At 42.3% G+C, this 24,103-nt stretch overlaps 1 protein-coding gene across 2 annotated transcripts; it reads left to right on the top strand.

Moving 5' to 3' along the window:
* Nucleotides 1-956: 956 nt before the first annotated feature.
* CD58 (CD58 molecule) lies at nt 957-23,816 on the top strand. 2 transcript variants are annotated; one of them, XM_057376253.1, is made up of 11 exons: nt 957-1,053; nt 10,230-10,523; nt 11,142-11,399; nt 12,978-13,073; nt 15,341-15,400; nt 15,601-15,657; nt 17,168-17,215; nt 18,297-18,368; nt 19,025-19,084; nt 19,407-19,475; nt 21,692-23,816. In XM_057376253.1, the coding sequence occupies exons 1-11, from the start codon at nt 1,011-1,013 to the stop codon at nt 21,703-21,705; spliced, it is 1,071 nt and encodes a 356-aa protein (XP_057232236.1). In that variant the 5' UTR covers nt 957-1,010; the 3' UTR covers nt 21,706-23,816. The 2 variants fall into 2 exon arrangements, with proteins under 2 accessions (XP_057232236.1, XP_057232237.1); XM_057376254.1 differs by lacking the exon at nt 17,168-17,215.
* Nucleotides 23,817-24,103: the final 287 nt, after the last annotated feature.

The following is a 24,103-nucleotide window of genomic DNA, read 5'->3' as shown; positions in this document are numbered from 1 at the left end:
AGGGTAATGCCCTGTGAGTGGGATACAGGACCAGGAGGTTGAAATATCCACTCACAGCAACTCACTGCCACSAGAGGAAAGCTGACTCGAGCTACTGCAGTATTTGTCAGAGCAGTGATTTTTCCATAGCTGCTGAGTACTTACGTTTTCCAGACCGTTGCGGTATTTTCCGTTTCTTCCTCAAAAACACCGGGTAGTGTCAAGAGGTCAGTCATTCATGAAACAGAATTTAMGTGTGCTTCAGTTTTGTGAATGGGCTGCTGAGCAGCTGGTGTCAAAGAAAACCCCTGGAAATCAGAGTTGGTTGCTGTTCAATTTTTTTTCCTTCACTCACCCCCCCCCCCAGAGACCAAACCCACCTTGGAACAGAAGAATGTGGMCAGGCTGAACCTCGAGCCCACCCCTCAAAAGGAGATCTTGCCAGGTGATCCTCAAAGARGACAGAGGGCAATTTTTGGAGCATGAGTGTCAAACACCAGGCTCCAGGGWGTATTAGGAGCASAARGTGTCCCTGCCCGTGGCAGAGCGGCTGGAACTGACCTTAACTACTCTCTGATCATTTCCTGAGGTGGCGAGCTGCTGAAATTCGTTCTTCCTCTAACCTGCGGGKCTCCCACTCCACATAAAATCGATTTACTTTCAGTTTTTCAATTATAAGAGCTGAAATCTCCCTGATGTAAGAGCAACACGGCAGCTCTTGCGGCCAGCTCTCTCTGGAGCTGCGCCCCACAAACCACACACCCCCTTCACGGCAGCACCCGGCACCCCAAGTCCCTCTATCTGACACCCACAGGGCGCACAGGGCGCAACTCCCTTTTCCCGCAAAATCCCGAATTCTCGGAAGAGCCCACAGGGATCTTCCAGCGGAAGGGGAAGGAGAGCAGCAGAACCCTGGGTCTGAGGCTGAGGCGGGACGGGGGCAGGGCCTGGCTGTGGGACCGGGTAGGGCGGGCCGGGAGGCGGCAGCCCTCGAGTTTTGATTTCCGTCTAGGGCAGAAGATCCGGCAGCAATGTGGATGCTGGGCTCGCTCCTGTGCCTTACGGGCCTCCTGGGTAAGCTGTGAGGGGGCGGTGGGGACCCTTCCGAGCTCTTCGCTTTTCTCGCTCTGTCTCTCTCTCTCCCTTCCCTCCCTCCGTGCCGCCTGGGGCTGAGGGGCGGTGGCAGCGTGGCAGCCTCGGCCGCCGGACGGGCGTGTTCCGCCCTGGGGAAGCGGCGATGGGTTGTGGAATGCCCGGGGAGCTGATCCAGCCACCGCTACCCCCGATCCCCGACAGTGGCTGGGGGTCCCTGGCCACTCACTCGCCCGCCCGCCGGGCTCCCGAAGGGTGGCGGGCACAGCCTCCTTCCCTCAGCTAAAACAACATCGCGGCGACCGGCATGTTCAGGAATTCGCCACCCTGCTCTCGGCGCGTTCCTGTGCCCTGTAAAAATTGTGTGAACCGGGCGCTTGGGGTGGGAAATGGGTGTGATTTGGGTGTGATTTCATGGTACCGGGAGTTAATTCCCGCTGAGGTTACCCCGCGCTGCGAAGGAAGCAGCACCACAGCACAAGGGCGGCTTCCTCCTCCKCCTCCTCCTCCTCCTCGYCGTAGCGGGGWGCACTTTTTGCACTTTTGCCTCCGGGTTCTCAGGTGTTAAGGAAGTCAAGAAACGAGCTTTTATCGTACAAATATGCTTGTCATCCAAAGCTGTTTATTCTGTATTCTGTGTTCCTTCTTGCTCATGAGCAAAGCRTCAAAGTTCTCAATCATTTTGTATTAATTTGGGGGATTTTTTCGTAGCTGAAGTTTTGTGGGTTTTTTTTGTTTGTTTTTTTTGGGGTTTTGTTTGTTTGTTTTTTGGTTTTTTTTTGGTTTTGGTTTGTTTTTGTTTTTGGTTTTTTTTTTGGTAGAAGTAAATTATTGCTATTAACTGCTGGCGAAATACTAACCAAAGGCCTTCTTAATCCAAATGCCACTGCTGTGCCTGAGGAGCATAACCCTTACACCCACAGCCCTTGCACTGGGCTGTGAACATGAGAAGTATCAACAAAACTTGTTCATTTTTGAAATTGAAGATGCATGTACAAACTTTCTTGTTGTCATCAGAGGTCGCTGCTGTTGCTAAATGGGCCAAAAAGCATCATTTAAACTATGAAGATCTTATCATTCCTCTAGTCTTAGGGATTTCTTCTAACTTTGGGTTTTGTTTTTTGGGTTTTTTTTTGCTTTGGGAGTTTCCTCAATGTGCCTAAAAGAGCAGCGATTATATTCCTCTATTTAAGAAGGAACAGTCTCCCCTTCCTTTTCCTGAAGGCTYTAAGCAGCTGGCTCTGCTGCTGAGAGTTCAGAGCAACTCCCTGTGATTTCCTCCCCATACTATTCCAGAATTCTTCAACTTGTTTTATTTAACTGAGGTTTTGAGATCCCATTCTATCATAGAGCGTTGTGCAGGGAGGACAAGTGGAGGAGTCAGGACACTGCACACCATGCCCTCGGTGCAGTTTCTTATCTCTCAGATGGTTCTAAATGGGTGTGACTGAGGAATAATTAACTGAATATCTTCTTGTAACTTTCTCTGACAGTGAGGGCACTTTGCTACCTTGCATTATGTGAGTTGGCATGCTGCTGCCAGTCTGACCATCTCAGTCCRTGGGCTATGGACTTAGCTAGGAAGCAAAGTTCCAGGTTCCAAAGAACATACAATTGAAAGGAAGAGGTGATGTTACTTGGACAACTKGAGGAGGCAGTTGTGGCTGCCAAGTATCATAACATCCTGCTTTAATGAAAAGCTTAGCTAGTTCTRTTGTGTTCTGTATAAAACTTTGATTCTGAAGTGGTTGATCAGGGCAGGAGATCAGGAATGCAAATTCTTTACTGTTGCCCACTAAACTAAATAGGCATGATTTCACACCATGTTTTTGCTTGTATGCTTGCATTATTGCTATTACATATGTGTTAATTTTAAYGAGGTAAAATAATCTATCATCTCTCTATGTGAAAATCAAGACCTGGAAGTCAGACTGATCTGCTCCAGTGCATGAAATAAATCAGTTGCAGTTCAATTTGGCATACAAGTTTCCAGCCTTGCAAACACCTGCTGTAAACACCAGGGTGCTGTTGGTAGTTCCTCATCCTTTATCAGCCTTCCCCTCCTGAATCCCTTCTCCATCCAAATCCAAAGCACTGCATGTATCCCAGTCACATTGGTGAATATCTGGAGTAGAGAAGGAGATGTGCTTCTTCATTCTCCTATGGGATGCAGAAGCTGCAGTGTAGTTTGGGTGTCTTTAGAATTCCTACTCGCCACACAGGGATTCCTGCTTTTCCCAGTGCCAGGCCAAGTCAGTTTTTTATCTGATAAAACCTCGGACTGTCAATTACAGTGCAAAGCCTCGTCTCGAGGCTATGGAAGAACTTTGATTTTAGGCCTGCCAAGAGCATGGTCCTTCAGTYGCTGGAAGTTCAAGSCAAAAYTGTGTTCAGATTTGGGATCCTGGATGTTGTGTGTGGGTGGAAAGAAAGTCAGTGTGGGGTCTGTGGCCTAACTGGTTGAAGGAACCCGCAGAGAGATCTTTGCATCCTCCCTGTAGGAGGTGAGTAAATAACACCACACCAACACGAGGATGGCAGTGCAAGCCASACCTATGAGGATGTTCTGCTGCACTGCAGATGGTAACCAAACTTCTTGCTTCAGCTGCATCTGGGTCCTGCCCCAAAAGCACAGAARTGAGCTGGATATATGAACTAGAGCACCTAGAAGTATTCTGTGTGTGTAGTGAGGCTCATCTGAAAGCCACACRACTCTTTCAATGTTCTGAGCACAACTCTTTTATGCAGTATTGCAGCCTTCTAGTTCTTGCATGTCTAGATGGATTCCATAATGCCGTTTTCRTTGTATGCTTGCATTAATGTCTGCTTAATGCTTCATTTCCCAATTCAACCTCTTTTTWAAAAATGAGTTAAGCTAAGAAAACCTTGTTTCCCTAAAAGCAGAACTTGCCTTCTCTCCAGTACTGAGCATAGACCGACAACCTGAGAGTTCATAAAAATGATTTTTCTTTCAGACTTGTTCTGAGAGTGACCAGTATAGAAACCAAACTTACCTCAATGGGGCTTTTTGTTTCTGCGTCATTAGGCAGTTCAACAAGTTTGGGCTAGCTTTTTTTCTTTTTTAAATTTTAAAATTTCCTGTCTTCTTTTTCTCTGCAYGCAGAAATGTATGCTTCTTTCTACATTTTTGTTGATCAGAAAAACCACAGGGATTGCTCAATGTTTCTTATGTGTCTTTCCACTCCATGAGAGATGCCACAGGAAAAGAGTGTTGGTATGAATAGGAGGAAATCTGGACTCCTAACAAATTCAGGTTGCTTGTAGATTGAGGTTATTTTGTAGGTTGCTAGTAGAGATGTCAAACACAGTTTTAAATAGTACAAATGGAAAAATCAGTTATCAGCACTCTGAAGCTGACACTTGCTTGGGTTGTCCTGACCTTACTCTTGAATCTTTCTGAATAAACAGAGGAAATTATAAATTCCTCATGAAGGAAAAAAAAATCAAACCAAATCTCTGCCCCTCTGCCCCTTCCAAAAACTTTTGATAAGGCTGTTATATTAAAACAACAGTGAAACAAATAATATTTTTGCCATTGCTGTTTAACACTACAGGATGAACACAAAGTGAAAAGTTTTTCGAGTAGTTTCTTGCCTTATTGTAATTATTGGTCTTATACTTTAGAAAGCCAGGATCATCTTTGGATTGCATACACAGACTCCTTTGATCCTGAATGTGTTAAAGGTGCTGATAAAAAAAAAAAAAAAGTGTAGGTTTTTCTGGTTTTGATTTTTTTTCCTTACTGGTATGCCTATCTGTTTCCAGCCTCATGAGAATCTATTGATGGTGTGACCATGGGCTTGCTGGGTGACACAGGGTTTGTAAAAGACACAGGCTGTAATTTGGAGTAGTTTAGGCTGGTTGAGAACAGCTCCTCTCTATGGCATCAGTTTGTGCTGTCCTTTATAAACAGACCTGAGAAGATGATCTGGCTGCAAATGAACTCAATTGAAGGAAAAAGTCACCAAGACAGATTGTTTTCTCACTCCTTTTGATCACAGAACCTATGTGAAGTCTCTGCTTGTGCAGCATAGGAAGTGCTGCTGTCTGAATGCTGGGAATAAGTGACTGGAGGGTTTGGAATCATAGAATGGTTTGGGTTGGAAGGGACCKTAATGATGATCCAGTTCCATCCCTCTGCCATGGACAGGGACACTTGCCACTAGACCAGATTGCTCAGAGCCCCGTTCAGAGTGGCCTTGAACACTGCCAGGGATGGGGCATCCACAACTTCTTTGGGCAATCTGTTCTGGTGTCTCTGGACTGCTTTGGAACTGCTGCTTTTTTTTTTTTTTTTAGATAGTGCAAGTCAAGCTTAAATGCAGGTCAGTTCTGTCCCTAACCAAAACCTAGAGTTTAAAAATAATCAATATTCCACATGACAAAATGATCCTTCCTAATAATTCACCACTGCTAAAAGTGGTGATTCCAGGTCCTCTCCTTCCCTGGCCTTATCCAATGCCCAGCCACCCTCTGGGTGAACAACCTTCTTCTAATATCCAACCTAAACTTCCTCTGACACAACTCCAGGCCATTTCCTTGGRTCCTGTTACTGGTCACCACAGAGATCAGTGCCTGCCCCTTCTCTATGCTCTTACTCTTGTTCTTCCCCGTTTCGCTAACTTCTGCTCCATTCCACATGCGAGCATGGGTGTTCCCACACTGAGTCATATCCGGGAGTTACAGTCCTTCTGTGTGTTTTTTTTTCAGGGGGGTGTATTTTTGTTGGTTTTTAGTTGGAGTGGGATGTGTGTGTGTCAAGTTAACTGTCAGTGGATTTTACTGTCTGCATGAGTGTTTCACTGCAGGAACAGGCAGACAAAAAAACAAGAGAAGGAGCAATAAGTAGATCATCCCCACGCTTTTGGTCACCAGCATAGTTTAAAAAATCACTGGATGGGATCCCTCTGCATGGGAATGCTGCTTGTTGTTGTGCCCTTGCTGAGGGTGTGGATTTTTTGTGGTGGGGAGGGACCCAGGCCTGTTGACAGGAGCCACCTTGGGGTCCTGCCCTTGTGATGTGTAAAGCTCTGTAGATGCAGCCCCATATTGTCCAGGGGAGCAGCACTCACCTCTGTGAACGTGCTTCGAGAGAAAACCTCTGCTTTGGATGTTCCATGTAGGATTTGCATGCGTTCCTGCACAAATCTGATTTTATCTTGCAACAGCCTGGGTTGCTGGTACAGCTTATTGCTGTCTGTGTTCTCTCTCCTCTCTGTGGCTTTTGCCTGTGCTTTTACAGAGTGGGTCTAAGTGCTTTTTTTACTGGAATTTGGGAAATGAGTTGTGTCTGTGGCATGTGGGGGAATTAAGAGGGCTATGGTTGGTGAATATGCCATAGTCCTTCTGGACTGGACATTTATTTCAGGGTTTTCTGCACCTGGTGGTTTTGAGGGTTAGCAGGGAACATGATTGTCTGCTGGTTACAGTTGCTGGGGGAATTAAAAATTTTTTTTAAAGCCTAAAAAAGAGGTAGTTGGGAAGTTATAAAAAATAAAACAAAAATCTGCTATTTAAAAAGCCCATATCCTTAAGCAAGTAGTCCCTTGCCCTAAACTTATTAGTAAGAACTATTCCACCCAGTTTCAGCAGGTGGAATTTCAGTGTCTTAATAATCCATAGGGGAACCTAGTTGCTGCCTTTGTAGACCTAATATATACCCATATGCATTTCAAATAGGTATTCCAGACAAAAAAAATAGCATAAATAAAAATAAGGGAATTAGTTTACAGACATTCTCCAAAATAACTAGGCCTTACATCAGCTCTGAGAAAAATAGTGGAAAAAGTCAAACCAGGTAGACAGATACAGTAATGAAGCATTGATTGCTGGTCTACTTCATCTGCACTGAATATGGATGCCTTTAGTCTGCTAAAATGCCAAAAGAGTCAGAATTAGTCTGGGAAATATTAAAAKTCGAGYCCAGCACTGGRTTCTGTGGGTCTGGCTGCTAGAGAATTGGGAGCAGAAGATGATGTAGACAAGGTGAGGTGATGGTTCTCAGAAGAAGCTTTGCCCACACAACTTTAGCTCCTCTTTTTTCTGTGATACTTTGATTGTGTGATTTGACTGGAAGGAAAGAACACAAAGACTTGGCATAAGAAGGAATTTGGAGTGGGTTTTAGGAGATACAGGAGCAGGTAGTGTGATGGTTTCTGTGGAGGCTGCTGGAGGCAGCAGTTGTGTGAGCTTTATCTTGAAATAGTAGGCTACAATAAGTAGAGAGGGAGAAAGCAGAGAAACTAAAGGAAAGGCAGTTCTAGCCTTCCAAAAAGAGTGCGTGAGTGTTTGGTTGTCACTTCTCCCTCTTTGCTCACCACTGTGGAATGGGAAATAAATTTCCATATGAAATGAGGTAGAAAAGATGGGGAAGGGTTCCTTGGGAATTTAGAAAATGTGATGACATACATTTTCTCCAGAAACTCAAAGATGTGTGGTTATGACCTTACACAACATTTATGTATGATTTCTTGGGAAAAAGGAAGCTGGCAGTACCGAGTGGGAGACTTCTTCATGTTTTCACTAGACCAGTGAAGCAGGGAAATAAAACCAGAGATTGAATGTTTTAAGGTGGGAGGAGATGACTGTTATCCTTGAGGAATAACCTTTTCCTTGTACTCTGAGTGCCAGCAAGAGGAGACCGTGCTGAAAAGAGCAGGACTCCCCCATGCCACAGAACCTGTGGAGAGAAAATGTGTTTTCTTTTCAGCTCTGCTTTCCTTCAGTCTCATTCCTGGGCTTGAGGAAGCAAGAATTTTGCTCTCATAGCTCCAGCCTAGCACTTATGACTAATTGAAGGAGAGTAAAGAGATGGAGCGTTTTCCTGGAGCAACCCCCAAGTTGATCCACGTAGGATCAGCTTAGGAAGTTRTTAGTGGTTGGCTGAGCAGTGGTGACCATCCTTTCTTGTGTTTTTAGTCCCCAGCTGTCCTTCCTGAAGGCTCTTAGCAACAGCCACTGTGGTCTGGCTTATGCTGATATTAAGCCACCACCACAGTCTTGTTGTGTCAGTGAGACAAAGTTACCAAGGCAGAATTTCACAGTGGGAAGAGCAGGGAGTTTTTATCCATACCAGGAACAATATAGTCCTTAGGCAGTGAGAGATGACTTCTTGAGAAATATGCACTCCTGGAAATTGTCTTTATGAAACAGAAGTCTCTAACAAGACTCCAGGCTTTGTCAGATCAAAATAATGTTCCACCCTACCCAGCATCTTGCAATCTTGTGATCTCCAGACACAAATTCTGGAGCTTCTGAGTKTTTTTATTCTTCTGGAAATCATTAATTGAGATGGGTGGAAAGAGATGCTCAAGTGAAATGTTTAAATCTGCCTGAATGGGGTAGAATACAAAGAAAGTGGGTAGGTTGTGTTGAAAAGATGTGGGAGTTGGTAATTTACCCCGATCACTTCTGCAGTCCTTGTGCGTGGAAAAGGCCACCATGTAATTGCAGACAGCAGGGAGCTGCAATTCTAATGGCACGAGAACAGTGCTTTCATGGGTAAATTGCAAACAAATTGGATATTCCATAAAAAGTAAGGCATGGAGAAGACCTGTGAGTGCAGTTCCCTATCCAAGCACACAGAAGCATGTTTCTATTACTTGTCTTCATTGTCCTGTGGGAGAATGTCTGTGTTTCAATGGTGTGGCAGAAGAGCTGACAAGCACTGCTCTTTGCCAGTGGGAAGGGAAGGCTTAGCTGACCTTCTGAGAGGAGATACGACGTGGGGCAAAATGGTTACAGTTTGCTTTCTGGACTCTTATTCAGTGTAGGAAAGTGGCTTGTTTTGGTGTGATAAAGCTGTAGTATCTGAGTTAGGAACAATAGTAAGTTTGCAATGACATGAGAAGCAAGGGAATCACAGAATTATATAAGAATTGGTAAGTTCTTAAACTGATGCCATTTAAGAATAAATAAAAAACCATCAAACCCAGCATAGTAGCTGTCACTTGGAACCAGTTGGCTTAAGGAATAGACATCAGAAATATTTGTTTCRYGATGCACAATTCCTTTTTWAAGGGAAGTTTTATATGGTGCAGAYTGGGWATCTTGCCTTAAAACGAGACTTCATTTGTATCTTAACCATGCACTTCTTCAACTTAATAGTAAAGAGTTGCCAGCTACTGTGGAGCAGAATCGATTTTTCAATGCAAGTGTAACTTAAACTTGATATCAGTGGGTTTTTGTCTATGTCCCTGTCTGGCGTGGCAGTGATCTTGCAATTGTTTTAGAGCCGTTCTGAGCTATTTGCAGGGAGGTTGCTGAAGACTGAAGCAGAAACACAGAGATGCTGGTGGTTTAAATGTTCCTGTCCCTTCCCCACAGCAGAATTTTGTCTGTTAGATCAATAGGGTTTGTTTTTTTTTTTCTCACAAATGTAGCTGTTTTCAGTGAAAATTAGGGGGAAATATCTTATCTCTCTTCTTTTCTGTTGTTGATTTATGTATATTGAAATGTCTGGGCCTTTTTAACAGAATATAATTGGTTCAAAACTGAGCACAGTGGAGGTTTCTGAACAGCTTCATTCTTGCTGACAGCTCTGCCAGATCTCAGAGGCTGGGATGCTGCTTCACATATGTTGGTTGTGAAATAAACTTGCTTATGTGACATTTCAAGGGAAATCCCTAATACCTTCTTGATTTCACAGCAGGTGCTTTCAACTAAGTAGCAGTTCTGTCAGAATCATGATTTTTACTAACTGTGGATATCCATGCTRGAAAAATTGCAGTTTATTTGATCAGCAGGAATTTCAGTCTGGGTATTCTGCAACAAGATGCCAGAACAGATTTTGCTTGTGACAGTTCTTCATTTAATRTTTTTTACCAGACCATGGGCAGGAGGCCTAATTCAAGTGAACAGAGGGAAAGTATTGAGGATAGAGGGGYTTAGGATAGGGAAGATCATCAGGACAATGATTCTAGCCGGGACCAGAATGTGGAAAACGAATTCCTTTGTGGTGCCTATCATATAGTTGTCCTGACAGGTTGGGTTTGGGTAATTCTTAACTGACATTTGCAACTTTGTGATCTGCTTCTAACCTAAATTTGAATGTATCTGATGTTGCATACAGCATTAGTCAAGAAGTGTTTTATAAAATGATTGCTGAAGTAACTTTTTCTGTTCTTCCCCCACTACAGCACACATCTGCTGCGAGGAACTATTTGGCATCGTGGGAGAAAATTTTACTTTTCCTGCAAAAATAGACCCAAAAGTAGTGGACATTACGTGGAATAAAGACAAGAATTTAGTGGTTGAACGGGAAGGGCAAAACAACCTGAAATATTTTGGTGATCTCCAGAAYAGGGCTGTGCTTCAGGAGGATGGGTCCCTGACTATTCTTAACTTGCAGAAGAGTGATAGTGGCACATATGAGTTAGTGTCCTGGGATTCTGTGAAAGATCACAACTCCAAGTTCAAACTTGACGTGTTAGGTAAGTAGTAGAAGAACTGCATAAAGAATGTGCACCACTTTATTYCCTTAAAAAAGTCTAGAAAGGGGATTGTATATTTGTCAGGGAAGCAAACAGAAACAGAGGAGGCTGTTGTTTATCTCTGTTGTTAAATTGCTGAGGCACTTTGAACCCATTTTGAAAGGTGGCATCTRATTTGTGTGCCCATCATTATTCACCTTGGAATGACTTCTAGAATGCRTGTAGATGGCACTCTGCACTTCCAGCAGACAGCCAAACTTTTTGAACAAGCTGACCTGGTAATCCCAGGCATTATGTATCTATTAAAGATGTTCCTGCAGGCATATTACACATCCTTGAATGTCTGTGGCATCATGCTGTGCAGACCTGCTCAGGCTCCCCAGCAGTTTTTGGGAAATACCTGTGGCCAGTGTGTCTGTCAGTCCTATGGACACTGAACCATGGGGACTCTTGGCCTGGGCACAGAACCACAAACAGGTGGTTCACAGGTCACTTTTAGAAACACATTTCTCTCTCACACCCCATACTTTTGTCTGTGCACTCCCCTGCTCTTGTCCTGTGCTGAAATTCTGTATGGTTTATTAGTGAATTAATACAGAATGTTTTCTTTCCTTCTAGATCCCCTTCCTGAACCTACAATAAGTTGCAACACCAGCACTGGTGTTAACCTTGTATTAARCTGTACAGCAGATTTCCAGAGGCCTCTGATTTACACTTGGGAGCTCAGTAATGAGCCACACAGCTATCAGGGCCAGGAGCATTCCATCCCTTTGGAGAATATTGATCATACTGTGAAAGCTACATGTGTCATTAAATTCTCACAAACAGCAAGGAGCTCTGAAATCTCTTTGATTCAATGCCTTCCAGGTGAAACAGGTAATGAATGTGTCACGTTGCAAACACAAGTCTGAGAGGCCTGGTTGGGAAGCAGCATGRACTTTGTGAGATTTCCCCTAACTTCCCAGGAAGTAAATTTAAGGAGTAAAAAGCATCAGAAGTGATATGTCTACTAAAAGTAGTGAAAAGTATGAGGATGACAGTTTGATCCCCCTGGAAAGATACTTTTTACAGGCATCTCTACAGAATAAAACTTTTAGCTGTGACTAGATTGAGTAATAATAAAGATTAGGTCTTAGAAGACCTCTTCTGAACCTTCAGGCTTTATGTAATTAATGYTAATGACCTGTCCTCTTTGTACTGCTCTCCATGAATTGGAGTGAAACTATTCAGCCATTTCAAGTGAGTCATCGAACAGCCCWTGGATAAAATAATTTCTCATCTAGCATGTGCATGAATCAATGAGTGCACTTCCTTCTTCCTTCACAGAGAGGTATAAAAAGTTGAATAGAGCATTTTCCTCCTGTTGCTTACTGCTTTGGGACATCTTTCAGCTTGAAGTTTGCATTTTTAGGGTTTTTTTTAACCACACAGTGAGAACACATTCAGAACCATCTGTTTTGTAGGGTGTGTAAGGCAGTCCCTAACCGAYAAAATTCCTCATTTTTGTGCAAAAGTAATTGTCATGGTTTAGTAGCACAGAATTCTTCCTTTACAGCAGTTATCTCTTAGAACTTGTTAGAAATGAGGCACGTGGTGGGTTGACCTTGGCTGGCTGCCAGGTGCCCTTCAGGCTGCTCTGTCACTCCCCCTYCTCTGTGGGRCAGGGAGGASAAAATATGACAAAAGCCTCATGGGTTGAGGTAAGGACAGAGACATCATTCAGCCATTGCTGTYACAGGCAAAACAGACTTGATTTCAGAAAARTGAATATAATTTATTGCCAATCAAAATCAGAGCAGCATAATGAGAAATAAGCAAATCTAAAACATCTCCCCCAAACCCCTCCTTACTTCCACCTGCTCTGAGGTGGGATCCTCCATGGGCTGCTCYAGCACCTGCCCCTCCTTTTGCAGTGATGTTGGTGTCTGTTGAGTGGATTCTCTCACACATTGTCACTCCCCACTCACTCTTGCAGCAGTTTTTTCCCTTTTTTAGAAGAATTATCCCAGAGATGCTACCACAGTCTCTGTTGGGCTCTGCTTTGACCGGCAGCAGATCCAGCTCTATCCAACACAGGGGCAACCTCTGGCATCTTCTCACAGCAAAACCTTGCCATGCAAATGCAATACAAAATATTTACTGGAATTTCATTTCTCTGAAATCTGGCTCAGCCTTTCATAGGCCAAGAACTGGAGTACCATTGCCTTTCAAGTGGTGATGTGCTTKCACTGAAATGAGGTACTTAACATGCAACTGTCCTGGAGATGGCTTAGGGTTTTTGCTAATAACTGGCTCTGGTGCATTAATTAATTGAGGTTACTTTTTTAAAAATGTTATAAAACATATTTGGGGCTATATTTCTACAAAACRTATTTGGGGCTGTATTTCTACTGAACTAGTGTATCATGCAGTTGTTTTTTGACTAACCAATTCTTTTTTTTTTTTTTTCCAAAGGAGACAGTTCTTACAAACGAAACAGAGGTGGTCTTATTGCAGCTGTAGTCTTCTCTTTGGCAGCTATAGTAACCCTAGTATTCCTGTTCAGGAAAGGTATGTATAAAACTTCCTAAYTGAGCTTTATGTGCTTCAAGATCATGCTCATCTAATGTTCTGCAGAATGTATTTAGAACTTTTAACCATGGGATGTTTTGTAAAAACAGTAGAAAAAAAACACGTCAGTCTAGGTAAAGGCTAATAGATTTGAAGGAAATAATGTACTGAACTTTCTTGMATTCTGACACTGGGCTCTCAGCCCTGGAAAACACTGCAGTTTACATGTGCATATTTCTCCTTCAGACTGGGTGTTTCATTTACTGTGTTTCTACCAACCAAGTGTTTGTAGCCTCTCCTGTTCCTACCTGAGTGTGTTTTCACAGCTTTTTTTTTGAGAGCATCATAAAGCTGCCCTCAAGATCACATTTATTGTTGGGACAGGCTTATACCAGGGCCTGTTGAATACCATAAGCTGAGTAAAATCTGACAACTCAGTGTGGTCAATTGATAAATAGGACCTTCTGTGCCTCCTGACAGCCTGTATTGCCATCATCTTGGAGTCCTGTATTTGTTTCTTGATCCATCCTTACACTGAATTCAAGTATCTTTTTTTGTAAATCTGACAGCCTAATCAGAAATGGTAATTGTAGGCTGTGTATCTTTTTCTGCCACCTTTTTGAGTTAATGTGTCAGATTGTCTWCTGGTTTGAAAAAGAGGGGCACACCATCTTTTTTCTGTTTGTGGTGGAGAGAGTCCCAAACAGGGATACATTTCTTCATCCTATGCATGCTCTGCATGGAAAATTCCTGTTGGCTTCCAGATGGGGTCACCACTTGGGGGTGGCTGCAGGGTGAAGCATACTGGGTGCATCTCCCATCTGAGAAGGATTTATTGATTATATTYTGGAGGGAGGCTCTGATCAAGACATAAATAGATATTGCATGTGGACCTTATGCTTTCCTGTTCATTGCCCATTTTGTTTCTGTTGGCATGGAATAATAAAATAAACTGGGTGGGAGGACATCTCTGGAAGTTCCATCCAACTTGCTSCTAAAAGCATGACCAACTTCAAAGCTCAATCAGGTTGCTTAAGGCCTTGCCCAGTCAAAMATCAAATAGTTCCAAGGATGGAAATTGCCCAGCCTCTTTCAGCATGTGTTTAAGTGCTGAATCACTCTTGTAGGGAAGGATATTTTCCTTATTTCTGTTAGGGAACTTGTAGCCATTGTCTCCTGGTTTTTTGTTCTGTACTTTTGAGAGGGGTTTCCTTTGTTTTCTATAGTTATTTGTAGACTGCAATTAGCCATCATCCTCTTAGCCTTTTTCTTGAGGCTGAACAAACTCAATTCTCTCAGCACCTTCTCGCACACCTCTTCCCCCTAAACATCTTGGTGGGCATTTGCTGGATGGGCTTCAGAAAGCTGGTGTTTTTACATCAACTGGGAGACTAAAACTAACACTAAATATTGAGTAAGAGGAGGGATTATTTGTGTTGATGGGCTGACTGCACTTCAACAAACACAGCCCAGTATTTGGTAGGCTTCTATTGCAAGGGCACATTTTTCTGCATCATGTTCAGCTTGTTGTGTTTTCAGATGCTTTCCTGCAGAGCTGTTTCCTTACCAGGCAGACCCCAGCCTGTAGTGGTCCATGGGGTAGCTTCAAGAGATTCAGGACACTTTTTGCCTTTGAACATCACATCTTTTCTGCCAGCATTTTTCTCCAGGTTTTTGAAGTAAATTTGAGTGACACCCCTGACTTCCAGCATGTCCCCTACTCTCYCCARTTYGATGTCATCTGCAAACTTCTGTGTCCTTGTTCATATTGGTGCTGTTAAACAACACTGCTCTTGGTGTTAACACACAATAAATGTTATTCTAAGCTGACCATCAGTTAGAACAAAATAAATTCAATTACTTGCCTTGAAACAATGAAGGTTTGAACATGCAAGAAAATAAACCTKTTATACCTTGGTAGGATAAGCATTGCACAGGTATAATCAAACAGCAGATTTGTTGATTTAAGTACAAGACTCAGAATCAGAAATTCTTAAAYTCTATCTTAGATTTTATTAGATGTRTTCTGACTTGTTGCAGGAGACCCCTTCTAATCTCTCACTGATTGTCTCAAAACAACATTTCATTCTTTGTTCTTTTTCCAAGTCAAGTATTTAGTTGCATGTTCTCAGTGAAGTGTATTTTTTTTTCGTTTGGGGATGGGAGAGGGGGATGGAGTGGATGGAGGCTCTTAACAAGTTTCCAAAGGCACAACACTTTATTTCTGAGTAATTTCTCCAGATAGTCTATTTTTTTTTTGCATGCAGGTAGAAGTAAACGTGAAACAGGAAGAAGGGCTGCTCAGAGCAGTCCAGGGAATGGCTCAGGTAAGAGAGTGTCACAAAAGTGGGGATATCAGGATGTTGCTTGGTCTGGGCTTGTCAGTTTTTTTTCTATGTCAATATAGTTTTTCATTGGAGAGGTAAACGAGTAAGATTTCTTTTGAGAAAAGTGAGTTTTCTTTGAGTGTAGCTCTTTTTTCCAGGTCATTAATACTACTTTCTAAAACAAATAAATTCCTTTATAGGAGAACGTGAGCAACTTTTCCATGGGAACAGCCAAGAACAGCCTAACTCAGAGGGAGGTAAGAAACCTGTACTGGGGTATTAATGTTTCCAAACAACTGCTCTTGATTGGAACAGGGAGTCTGATTTGCCCTTCCCTTTTTGCAGGGTATGAGCTTTTGAATTGGTTTTCAATGTGTGCACATGCAGAGTCAAAGTCTCAGTTGAGATCCAATGTTGGATAATTAAAGGGACCTGCACTTAATGAATGTGTTGTGGGGCTGGTAAAGTTACTGACAGTGAGTGGCCTGAGATTTTTCTGGTCAGCAGCTGTCTTTGGAGGTGAATTATCTTTCTAACAATGGAGAATTGGGACTGGCCTCAGGATGAGGGCTGGAAAACTGCACCCTGTAGGGCAACCTCTTCCTGTCCAGATCTCTACCTGGGCTTCTGCTGTCCATTCTAATCTGTATTGTGTTTTTGTTTTTTAGATCTCTACCTGGGCTTCTGCTGTCCATTCTAATCTGCATTGTTTTGGTTTTTTTTTTTTACTTTTTTGGGACGTTTTATGTCTGTTTGTTGGTGGATTTTTTGTTTTGTTTTCTTCTTAGTGTTTTGTTGGAGTGGTTTTRGGGTTTTTTTACTTCCTTAATTTGCAGCAAGATTGTTGTGTTCTCTGTCTTCTTGTGAGTTGGGGTGTGGAAATCACTCTATGTAGTGAGCAGCCAAGGAAAAGGACAACTCTTTTAGTCTGTGCTTCTTTCAGCAGGGTGRATTTAACAKATATGAGTCTTGTTGCCAGGACCASTGTGGTCTGTTTTTAAGAACCAAACTAAATTAACCCCTAAGGCCATCAGACAGRCTGAGGAGAGCAGGGGAAGATTCTTTAAAAATATTTTGTTACCAACCAGTGTTTCAAAGCTCCTGCCATCAGGTACAGGCTCAGTGTCCCCTTGGAGTGTGCTGGTGTTGAGCTCAGTGCTTTCMTCTGGGATGCTTGGTCTGGTACCTTGCATTTGTTAAAGGTGTGGTTCTAGCCCATGGTTCACTGAARTCAAGACTATGGAGGAATCTGAAGGTAAAAAAAAGAAGGATGAGTAGAAAAAAAACCACCAATAAACATCCCCCAAAAAATCTCATTTTGGTCCTGCGTTTAAATTTGCTTTAGAATATTTCTGTTAGAGATTCTTTAAGGTCTGCAAAGAGGAAGGGTTTAAAGTTACAGTGTTAGTGCAACACACAGATGAAGCAAAAAAAAGTAGATGCAGATTCTCTTCTCAGTTGTCTCTGGCTTTTTATGGCAGATCTGTTCAGTTTTATCAGTAGATCTACTACAATAAGACTTTTGCAAAGTTGTAGGCATAAATATAAGTAATGTTGGTCATGTCTGGGACCTTAAGTGGTTGATGGAGGGTGGTTGGACTTGAAATTAGTTGTGAGTCCWTAAAGTGGCATAATGTACAGGACCTCAGGAATATCTGTTAGAAGTGTTATAATGAAATTGTCACTTTAAGGCTTAGTTGCACATCTTGCAGACTGTTATGCTACCTCCATACACATTTCTGGAAAAGGATTTCTGTTTTCTTGCAGCTGCATTTTCACAAACTGTTCATTGTGAGAATGAAGAGCCTGAAGCAGGTAACAAGTGAGATGGAGCCCTAAAAGAGAGGAACATGGAGGGGGAAAGTAATTTTGCACATGGCCTTCTGCAGTSCAAGCCATATTAGCATGTTCTCAGGGTAGAGTTTATCATTCCCCTGCTGGCCGAGAAGAACCTTTGCCTCATGAACAGTAAATGTTGATGGGTAGATCACCAGAAATCAGAAAGACCTGGAGCCTGTGTTTGGTGAATAGCACAGAGCAAATACCTTCTTGGGGATTCACCTTCCCTCTTGATATGATGAGCATGATAATGCTTTTGCTGTGTTTGCAAACCAATTTACTATCTATGGGGAAAAGAACTAAGCATGGAAGAAAGACTCCCTTTTTACAGTAAATAAGCAAATTACCCCTTTTGTCTAACATTACCTTTTATTTGCCTGCAAAAGAGTACAAGGATACTTTTACAGGATGTCATCWTGGGTAGGTGGTCTTTGCTTTCTGCTGGAAAGAAACCCTCAAACAGGATCTAAGACAATAAAATTCTGTGGCTTCAGAGCTTTGTATTGATGCCAAATAGATAATGAGCCTCAGCACACCAATTTAGAGAAGGGATGCTTACCAGCTTGTATTTGGGTTTGTGTAACTGATGGTGAAGGTATGATGTGGGATTATTTTATTACTTGTAGGACTTGCCTATCTTAAAGTAGAAAGGAGGGAAACATACAGTTCAAGCAAAAGAGAATCGGGTCCMTAGGTGAAGGTTGTCAGTTTGGACACTAGATGGGGAAAATAAAATATTCTGTTGCAGTTTAGAATGGGAACATCAGGAAYRGGARTTAGTGCACCTCTGTGCAGTACACMCAGCARCACCTRRGCAASAGACAGTCACTGCTGTATGGATGGGAAGGAGTRGGCAAGGCTCTGATGTTCTCTGAAATGTGTGTACAAAGCAATTTCAAGTAGGGCTTGTGCTGATAACACAGCAGTACTTAACTTTCAGAGGACAAGGAGTGCTCTGAGCCCTGRGCTGCACAGAGCAATGGCCTGTGCTGGTGAGGGGCAGAAGCAGAAGCAATGGCTGTTTTGGGACTCTGGCTATTCTCTGATCTCCTTTCAGACAGAGAATTGAACGAGGAGGACAGAGCCCTGAAAGACAAGCAGACAGCAAACAATGGTGTAACACAGGGAGGTAAGTGACTGCTCTAAGRAACAGTCAGTGCTACTGACCCAGGAGGCAAACTGGCCAGGATCCCTTCAAAGAATCACAGAATCTGCTGAGCAGGAAGGGATGCATCAGGATCATTGACTCCAACCCCTGGCCCTGCAGATGACACCCCAATAATCACACCATGTACTTGAGAGTGTTATTCAAACRCTTCTTGAACTCTGCCAGGCTTGGTGCTGTGACCACTTCCCTGGGGAGCCTGATCCAGTGCCCCAACACCCTCTGGGTGAAASAACATTTTCYTGATAACTGACCTAAACCTCCCCTGRCTCAGCTTCATGCCATTTYCTTGAGTCCTGTCACTGGTTATGACAGTGAAGAGATCATACCTGTCTCTCCTCTTCCCCTCACGAGGAAGTTGTGGCCTGTGGTGAGGTCTCTCTTCAGTCTTCTCCAGGCTGAACARACCAAGTGACCAAGTGACCTCAGCCACTCCTTGTAAGGCTTCCCCTCCAGARCCTTCACCATCCTCATGGCCCTCCTCTGGATGCCCTGCAGTAGCTTTTTTATGTTGTGTATCCACRTAGAGCTGTAACTGGCAGCTCAGTTGGATGCAATAGAGCCACACCTTGAAGCTGAGCAGGGCAGGGGGCTGMATTTGTCTTCTTTTCTCTCTTCAGACACCTTTAAAAAGAACAGCAGCTTGCAGGCCAACCATGCAGCTGACACAAATGAAGGAGGTGAGTGCTTGGGCTGTGTGACAGTCTTCATTCATTGTGACTTTYACCTAATGTCACCTAATGGGTGGCACCACGGGTGCTGTGTGCCTCCTGTGCTTGGCCTTTACAGGGTCTGTAAGGGATCACAAAGACAGTTGGGAATGGAGAAGAGAAGGGAGGTGTTGGATGGTGGCCCATGGGGGTGAGGGAATTGGTTYAGGGCTATTATTGATGCTGAACAAATGGCCCAAATCTCAGTCAGATTATTYTTGATCCATCTGAGCCAAAGAGGCAGGGTGTTGTGAATTCCAGGATTGTCTGAGCATTGCCTTTGTCCTTGCAGAAGTGTCCCAGGATGCAGAAGGGGAAAAGGGAGAGCACATGAACAACTCTGCCAGCTGCAGTAAAGAAGGTATGTGAGGGTGAAGCTCCCTCTRTCTTGGGGGAGTGTGCTGACTGGCAGAGAGGTTTACTGTGAATAATTTTCCTTTCTTGGAAAAATGTTGTTTTGTCTGTCATACAATCATTTCTTGAGTGGTGTAACTATGAGCAAACATCTCATATTGGTTTCTGCTTTTTGTATTGTAGGTCAATGGTCACCAAACTTTTTGTGAGTGTCTACCACATCAGTACATCATTTTACATTTACATACACATTTTACATCAGTAAAATACTTTGAATATGCACACCCAATTCACGTGTATTTATAAATTGTATACAATTATTACTGTGCTTAACTATTACATWCATTATAAAACATGCACAAAATAAGAATTAAAAAAATGTAATGATGAAGTTACTAGTATTTTAATATTTTAAATTTTATTACTGGTGCAGAAATATTTTTTCCTTCACCACAGTGGGTTGCTTTGTGCACACCCCCTTTGGAGTCTGCTGGTGCAGATAATCCATGTAAACATGCTCAAAATGCACAGCAGTGTGAAAGCAAGTGGCACCTTACTGCTGCAAGTTCTTTTGTTCTGCCAAGTACGATATTTTTGTTGAATTACTAGGCAAGCAATCACATCTATAAATTCTGGTATTTGCTGAGGACAATGTTGAAAAGGGGGTGTGGGGGGGAAATCTCCAAATGTGAGGAAATATGGATGAATGGGAGGGTGGGAGTTAGTTAGAACCAAGTGTAAAAAGCCTGACTGTGATGTAGACAACACTGCTGATGAAACTGTCTTGAAACACAAAACCAGACTTGGAATGGGGCTGTGTAGCTGCAGAGGAAGCTGTGGACTGTTGCGATATCTGAGTCAGATCCTGTTAGTTGACAGTAATACTGAAAGCCAAATGAAGTAAGTCAGTACATTATTCATGGCCCACGTGATGTGCTTCTTTGCTGAGCTAAACTGTGTTCCTATGTCACCCTTAAAGGTTCAGAATGTGAAAGTGGTCTGTTGTTATGTCATGGCCAGGTACCAGACATGGCTGTGCCTGCTTTGGTGCTGTTTGCAAGCTGCCTGAGAGCAGAACATTTTGCATGTTTTGTGGRGAACATGAAACCTGATGCTTATCCCTGCAGCTGTAAAATGAGAAAAACCCTATTTCATATTCAGATCCTCTCCAAGGAAACAGCACAAACACACACACCCCWACTGGCTGCTTGATTGTGTTCTTTAATCTCACCACCAAGCTGGCTGTACGTAAAGCAGTAAACCTGCTTGGATTTTAAACACACAGATCATAMAAATACTTCAAGCCTATCCAGGGAYYTTRTGAGAACCAGACTTGGGWCAACTTTCTTTTTCTCATTGTCTACAGAGTTGAGTACCATATGTCACCATATGCTGCTCTTCTAGAGTGTCTCCTGACATTTTATCTTAGGTTGGAGTGATGCTGAGCTAGAGATTAGTGGAAGAGACAGGTAGTGTTATCAAAATGGGAGCAAAGACCGAAGGGCAAAGTGCCCTGGCATATTGAGGTGATTCCCCTTGCTGAGTTGCTGTGTGTGCACCAAGATGGAAACACCAATGCTTGTGTGTGCTWTTTTGGAAATCAGGTTGTTACATGTCACATGTGATGAATTATTCAGGGCACGTAGCCTTGAACTTCCTGAACTGTAACTTCCATTTGCCYTCAGGCTCCTTGCTTGTCAAATAAGAGCTGTATTTTCAATCCTCACAAGAGGGAACTCCAAAAGCACTTGGCATTGCTGTGTGGAAGAAATAGCAGCAGCAACACGTGCATGTGTGATGCACAGCTGATGCTGAGATTATAGACATAAAACATTTGCATAGAAGTGGTGTCTTAATTGCCTGGTTATGTGATCCAAAGTCACTGAATCAGAACAGCTTCACAGGTTACCAGCTACTTAGAGGTGGCTGGCAATAAGTAAAGAAAGTTCTAAATGTGCTCCAATTGCAGAGGAATGTGTCTAATCATAAGCAGATCATTGGGTAAAACATTTTAAAACATTACAAAATTTACATTTAGTAAAACCCATGTCAGATACCTGGGTCATGTACCTGCTCTAACTGGATTGCTATGAGTCACACATGTGTGCATCTTCACAACACTTATTAGTATTTAAAGCCTCCAGTATTCTTGTAACTAGTTCMATTTCTAGAAGAAAAGATGTAGTAATTTGCCTGTGTGCTTTTCTTATTCTTTTGTTTCAGATCTTAAATCATAAGCAAATAATTGCTTTGGTGCCCAAATAAATTATGGAAGAGAAGCAGCAGAAYTCAGTGGTGAAGGAGGTGCTAGCTTTTCCCTTGAAGGTCTTCCAGAAGCAATGAAGTTGTCAGAGCTTCATCAAGAAGCACTTTGAAGACAAGCTGAACAGCTTCCAGTGCCTATTTTTCTCTCCTCAGGAAAGACAGTGTCCTTTTCTAGTACTACTTTGTGAAGACAAATAGGCCAAATCATGGACAAAATCTTTTGAATTGTTTTGTATTCGGTTTTAACAAAAGGTGCCCTGCTAACACACCAAGGCCTCTTTGCAGCTGATATTTAGGGATTTACAGAGTTATATATATTTGTATGAATGTGGAGAAATCAAAAACTGAKCAGCTTCCTATGCACTTTTTTATCAGTAACTTTTTATAGTAAGAAAAAGACTCAATCCTTCAGCACACCCAGATGGGTGGAAGTTTCCATTTTCTAGACTTGATTCTCCAGTAGGAAATCAAAGATCCAGATAAAGCTATCTCCTGGAGTTGGCAGGCACGTGGCAAACTAAGCATCTCCTGACAGTGGTTCATTCTGTGATAAAGCTACGTTTCAGCTTTTTGTTGCACTGGAACAAAGCTGCTATTAGCAGCAGTTTTGGGGTTTTCCTAAAACTTTTTATATTTCTTGAACTTTCAGTATTTTTTTTAACGTCTTATCTCCCACTTCACTTTCATTTTTCTGAGAATGTCAACTCACTGTACTAATTTCTAAATAAKAATAGTATGTCTTTGAGTGGCTTGAGATGAGAAAAAAAAACTTGAAAACTGAAGTCACATATATGTAATGAAGCTCAAAAAGAGTAATACCATGCATTAATGTTTCCAGAACATCATATGRAGTGTTTTTCTTTATGTTTACATGCTGGTTGTTCATGAAAGCTGAAAGCCACTTCAGTTCATTTTGAACTTGTTTTGTATAAAGAATCATGGAGGTTTGACACTGGAACCAAACATCAGGAGCTTCCCCTTCAACTTTCCCCTTGTTTCAACTTATGCCCTTTCCACTCACACAATTTCTTCTGCTATTTGCAGCTATACTGCATGAGGATTCAACAGTCACTTTACCTCTACTGCTGCCTGTAAATATAATTTATTTTTAAAATACTCAAGATGTAAAAATCTTCATAATATCTTTTTGTAATATATACATGCAATTTTTACCTAACYTTAGAAATTACTAACTGATTCCCATTATACTTATATATATTTATTATTTTGGGGGATCAGTGGTCCTGACCCAAGTGTCTTGGTCTATTCCATCTTCAATGAATTTGTCAGGAAAACGCTGTCTGCTTCTTAATAACTTTTTAACAAGTCTCCACACCAAAATGTCATTTGTTATGTGTATTGTAGAAAGAGTAAACCTGTACCTTGTTTTCCTGCTTGGGCAAAGTCTTATTTTCTSTTATTAATGTGAGAAATAATGGCAACAAAATGATTTTCTGGTGGAACTGGCTGAAATTGCTCCCAGAAACTACAGCAGTTTGTCCAATGATCTCCATTCATCCCATGCAATTTAATACAAAACAGCACTGAAAGGTCTCACATGAAGCGGTTTTGAGAATTCTTTTGACACCTGATAWAATTGACATTGTTTCCAAAGCAAGAAGCAACAGCCTTCAAAAATAGTAAACAGTTGTGGTTAATTAACCACAGGTGCTGGAAGTTTCCAGAATAGTTGGAGCTTTGTTAGAAGTAGAAAATSCCATTTACATAGCAGGCTGACATAAGACCAAGAACTAGAGGCTCTACAGTCTCTCAGTGTTTGCTTTCACCTTTTTACCTTGCAGTGTCTGCTGTGCAGAAGAGATTTCTAGTAGAAGTGCAAACCACATTTTTCAAAGCCACAGAGAAGCTTTATTTTATTGGTATTGTTGTTTCTTTGGGTTTTATGAGAGGTAGATTTTGGATTTACCTATAAGGATGTGAAGTCAGACATTTGGGAGAATAAATTCACCTGACTTCTACCATTTTTGGTGACAGTATTTGTGGTGCCATTTCCCATATMCTTCTCTCCAAATGTCTCCTCAGTAAACAAGAATAAACTTTTTTTTTATGTGAAAAGCTTGTGTCCAATCTTACTTTGCAGTGAATGGAAAACCAGGCAGTTTTCAATAACAGAGAGAAGCTCACTCGAAATGTAGTTATTTTTGGCTTGTGAGAAACATGAATCCAGGAAATGCTGACTATTCCAGGAAGTGAGCCTGCCCTCTGACATCTCTGAGTTGCAGCACACACTGGTGGTTAAGACCTGTTTGTGCTAATAAGAGAAACTCACAGTGAGAGAAGCTRCTGCTAARTCCTTGTGCACACAAGACACAGCCTGATTGATTCCTTGGTCCTGACTCTCTTTTCTTT

This window comes from Malurus melanocephalus, unplaced genomic scaffold (genome assembly GCF_030028575.1).
Source record: "Malurus melanocephalus ecotype Western Australia unplaced genomic scaffold, MMel_1.1 scaffold_275, whole genome shotgun sequence".
In the NCBI taxonomy this organism is placed as follows: Eukaryota; Metazoa; Chordata; class Aves; order Passeriformes; family Maluridae; genus Malurus; species Malurus melanocephalus.
The sequence above is the reverse complement of the archived record's forward strand: the minus strand, read 5'-3'. Positions and strand labels throughout refer to the sequence as shown.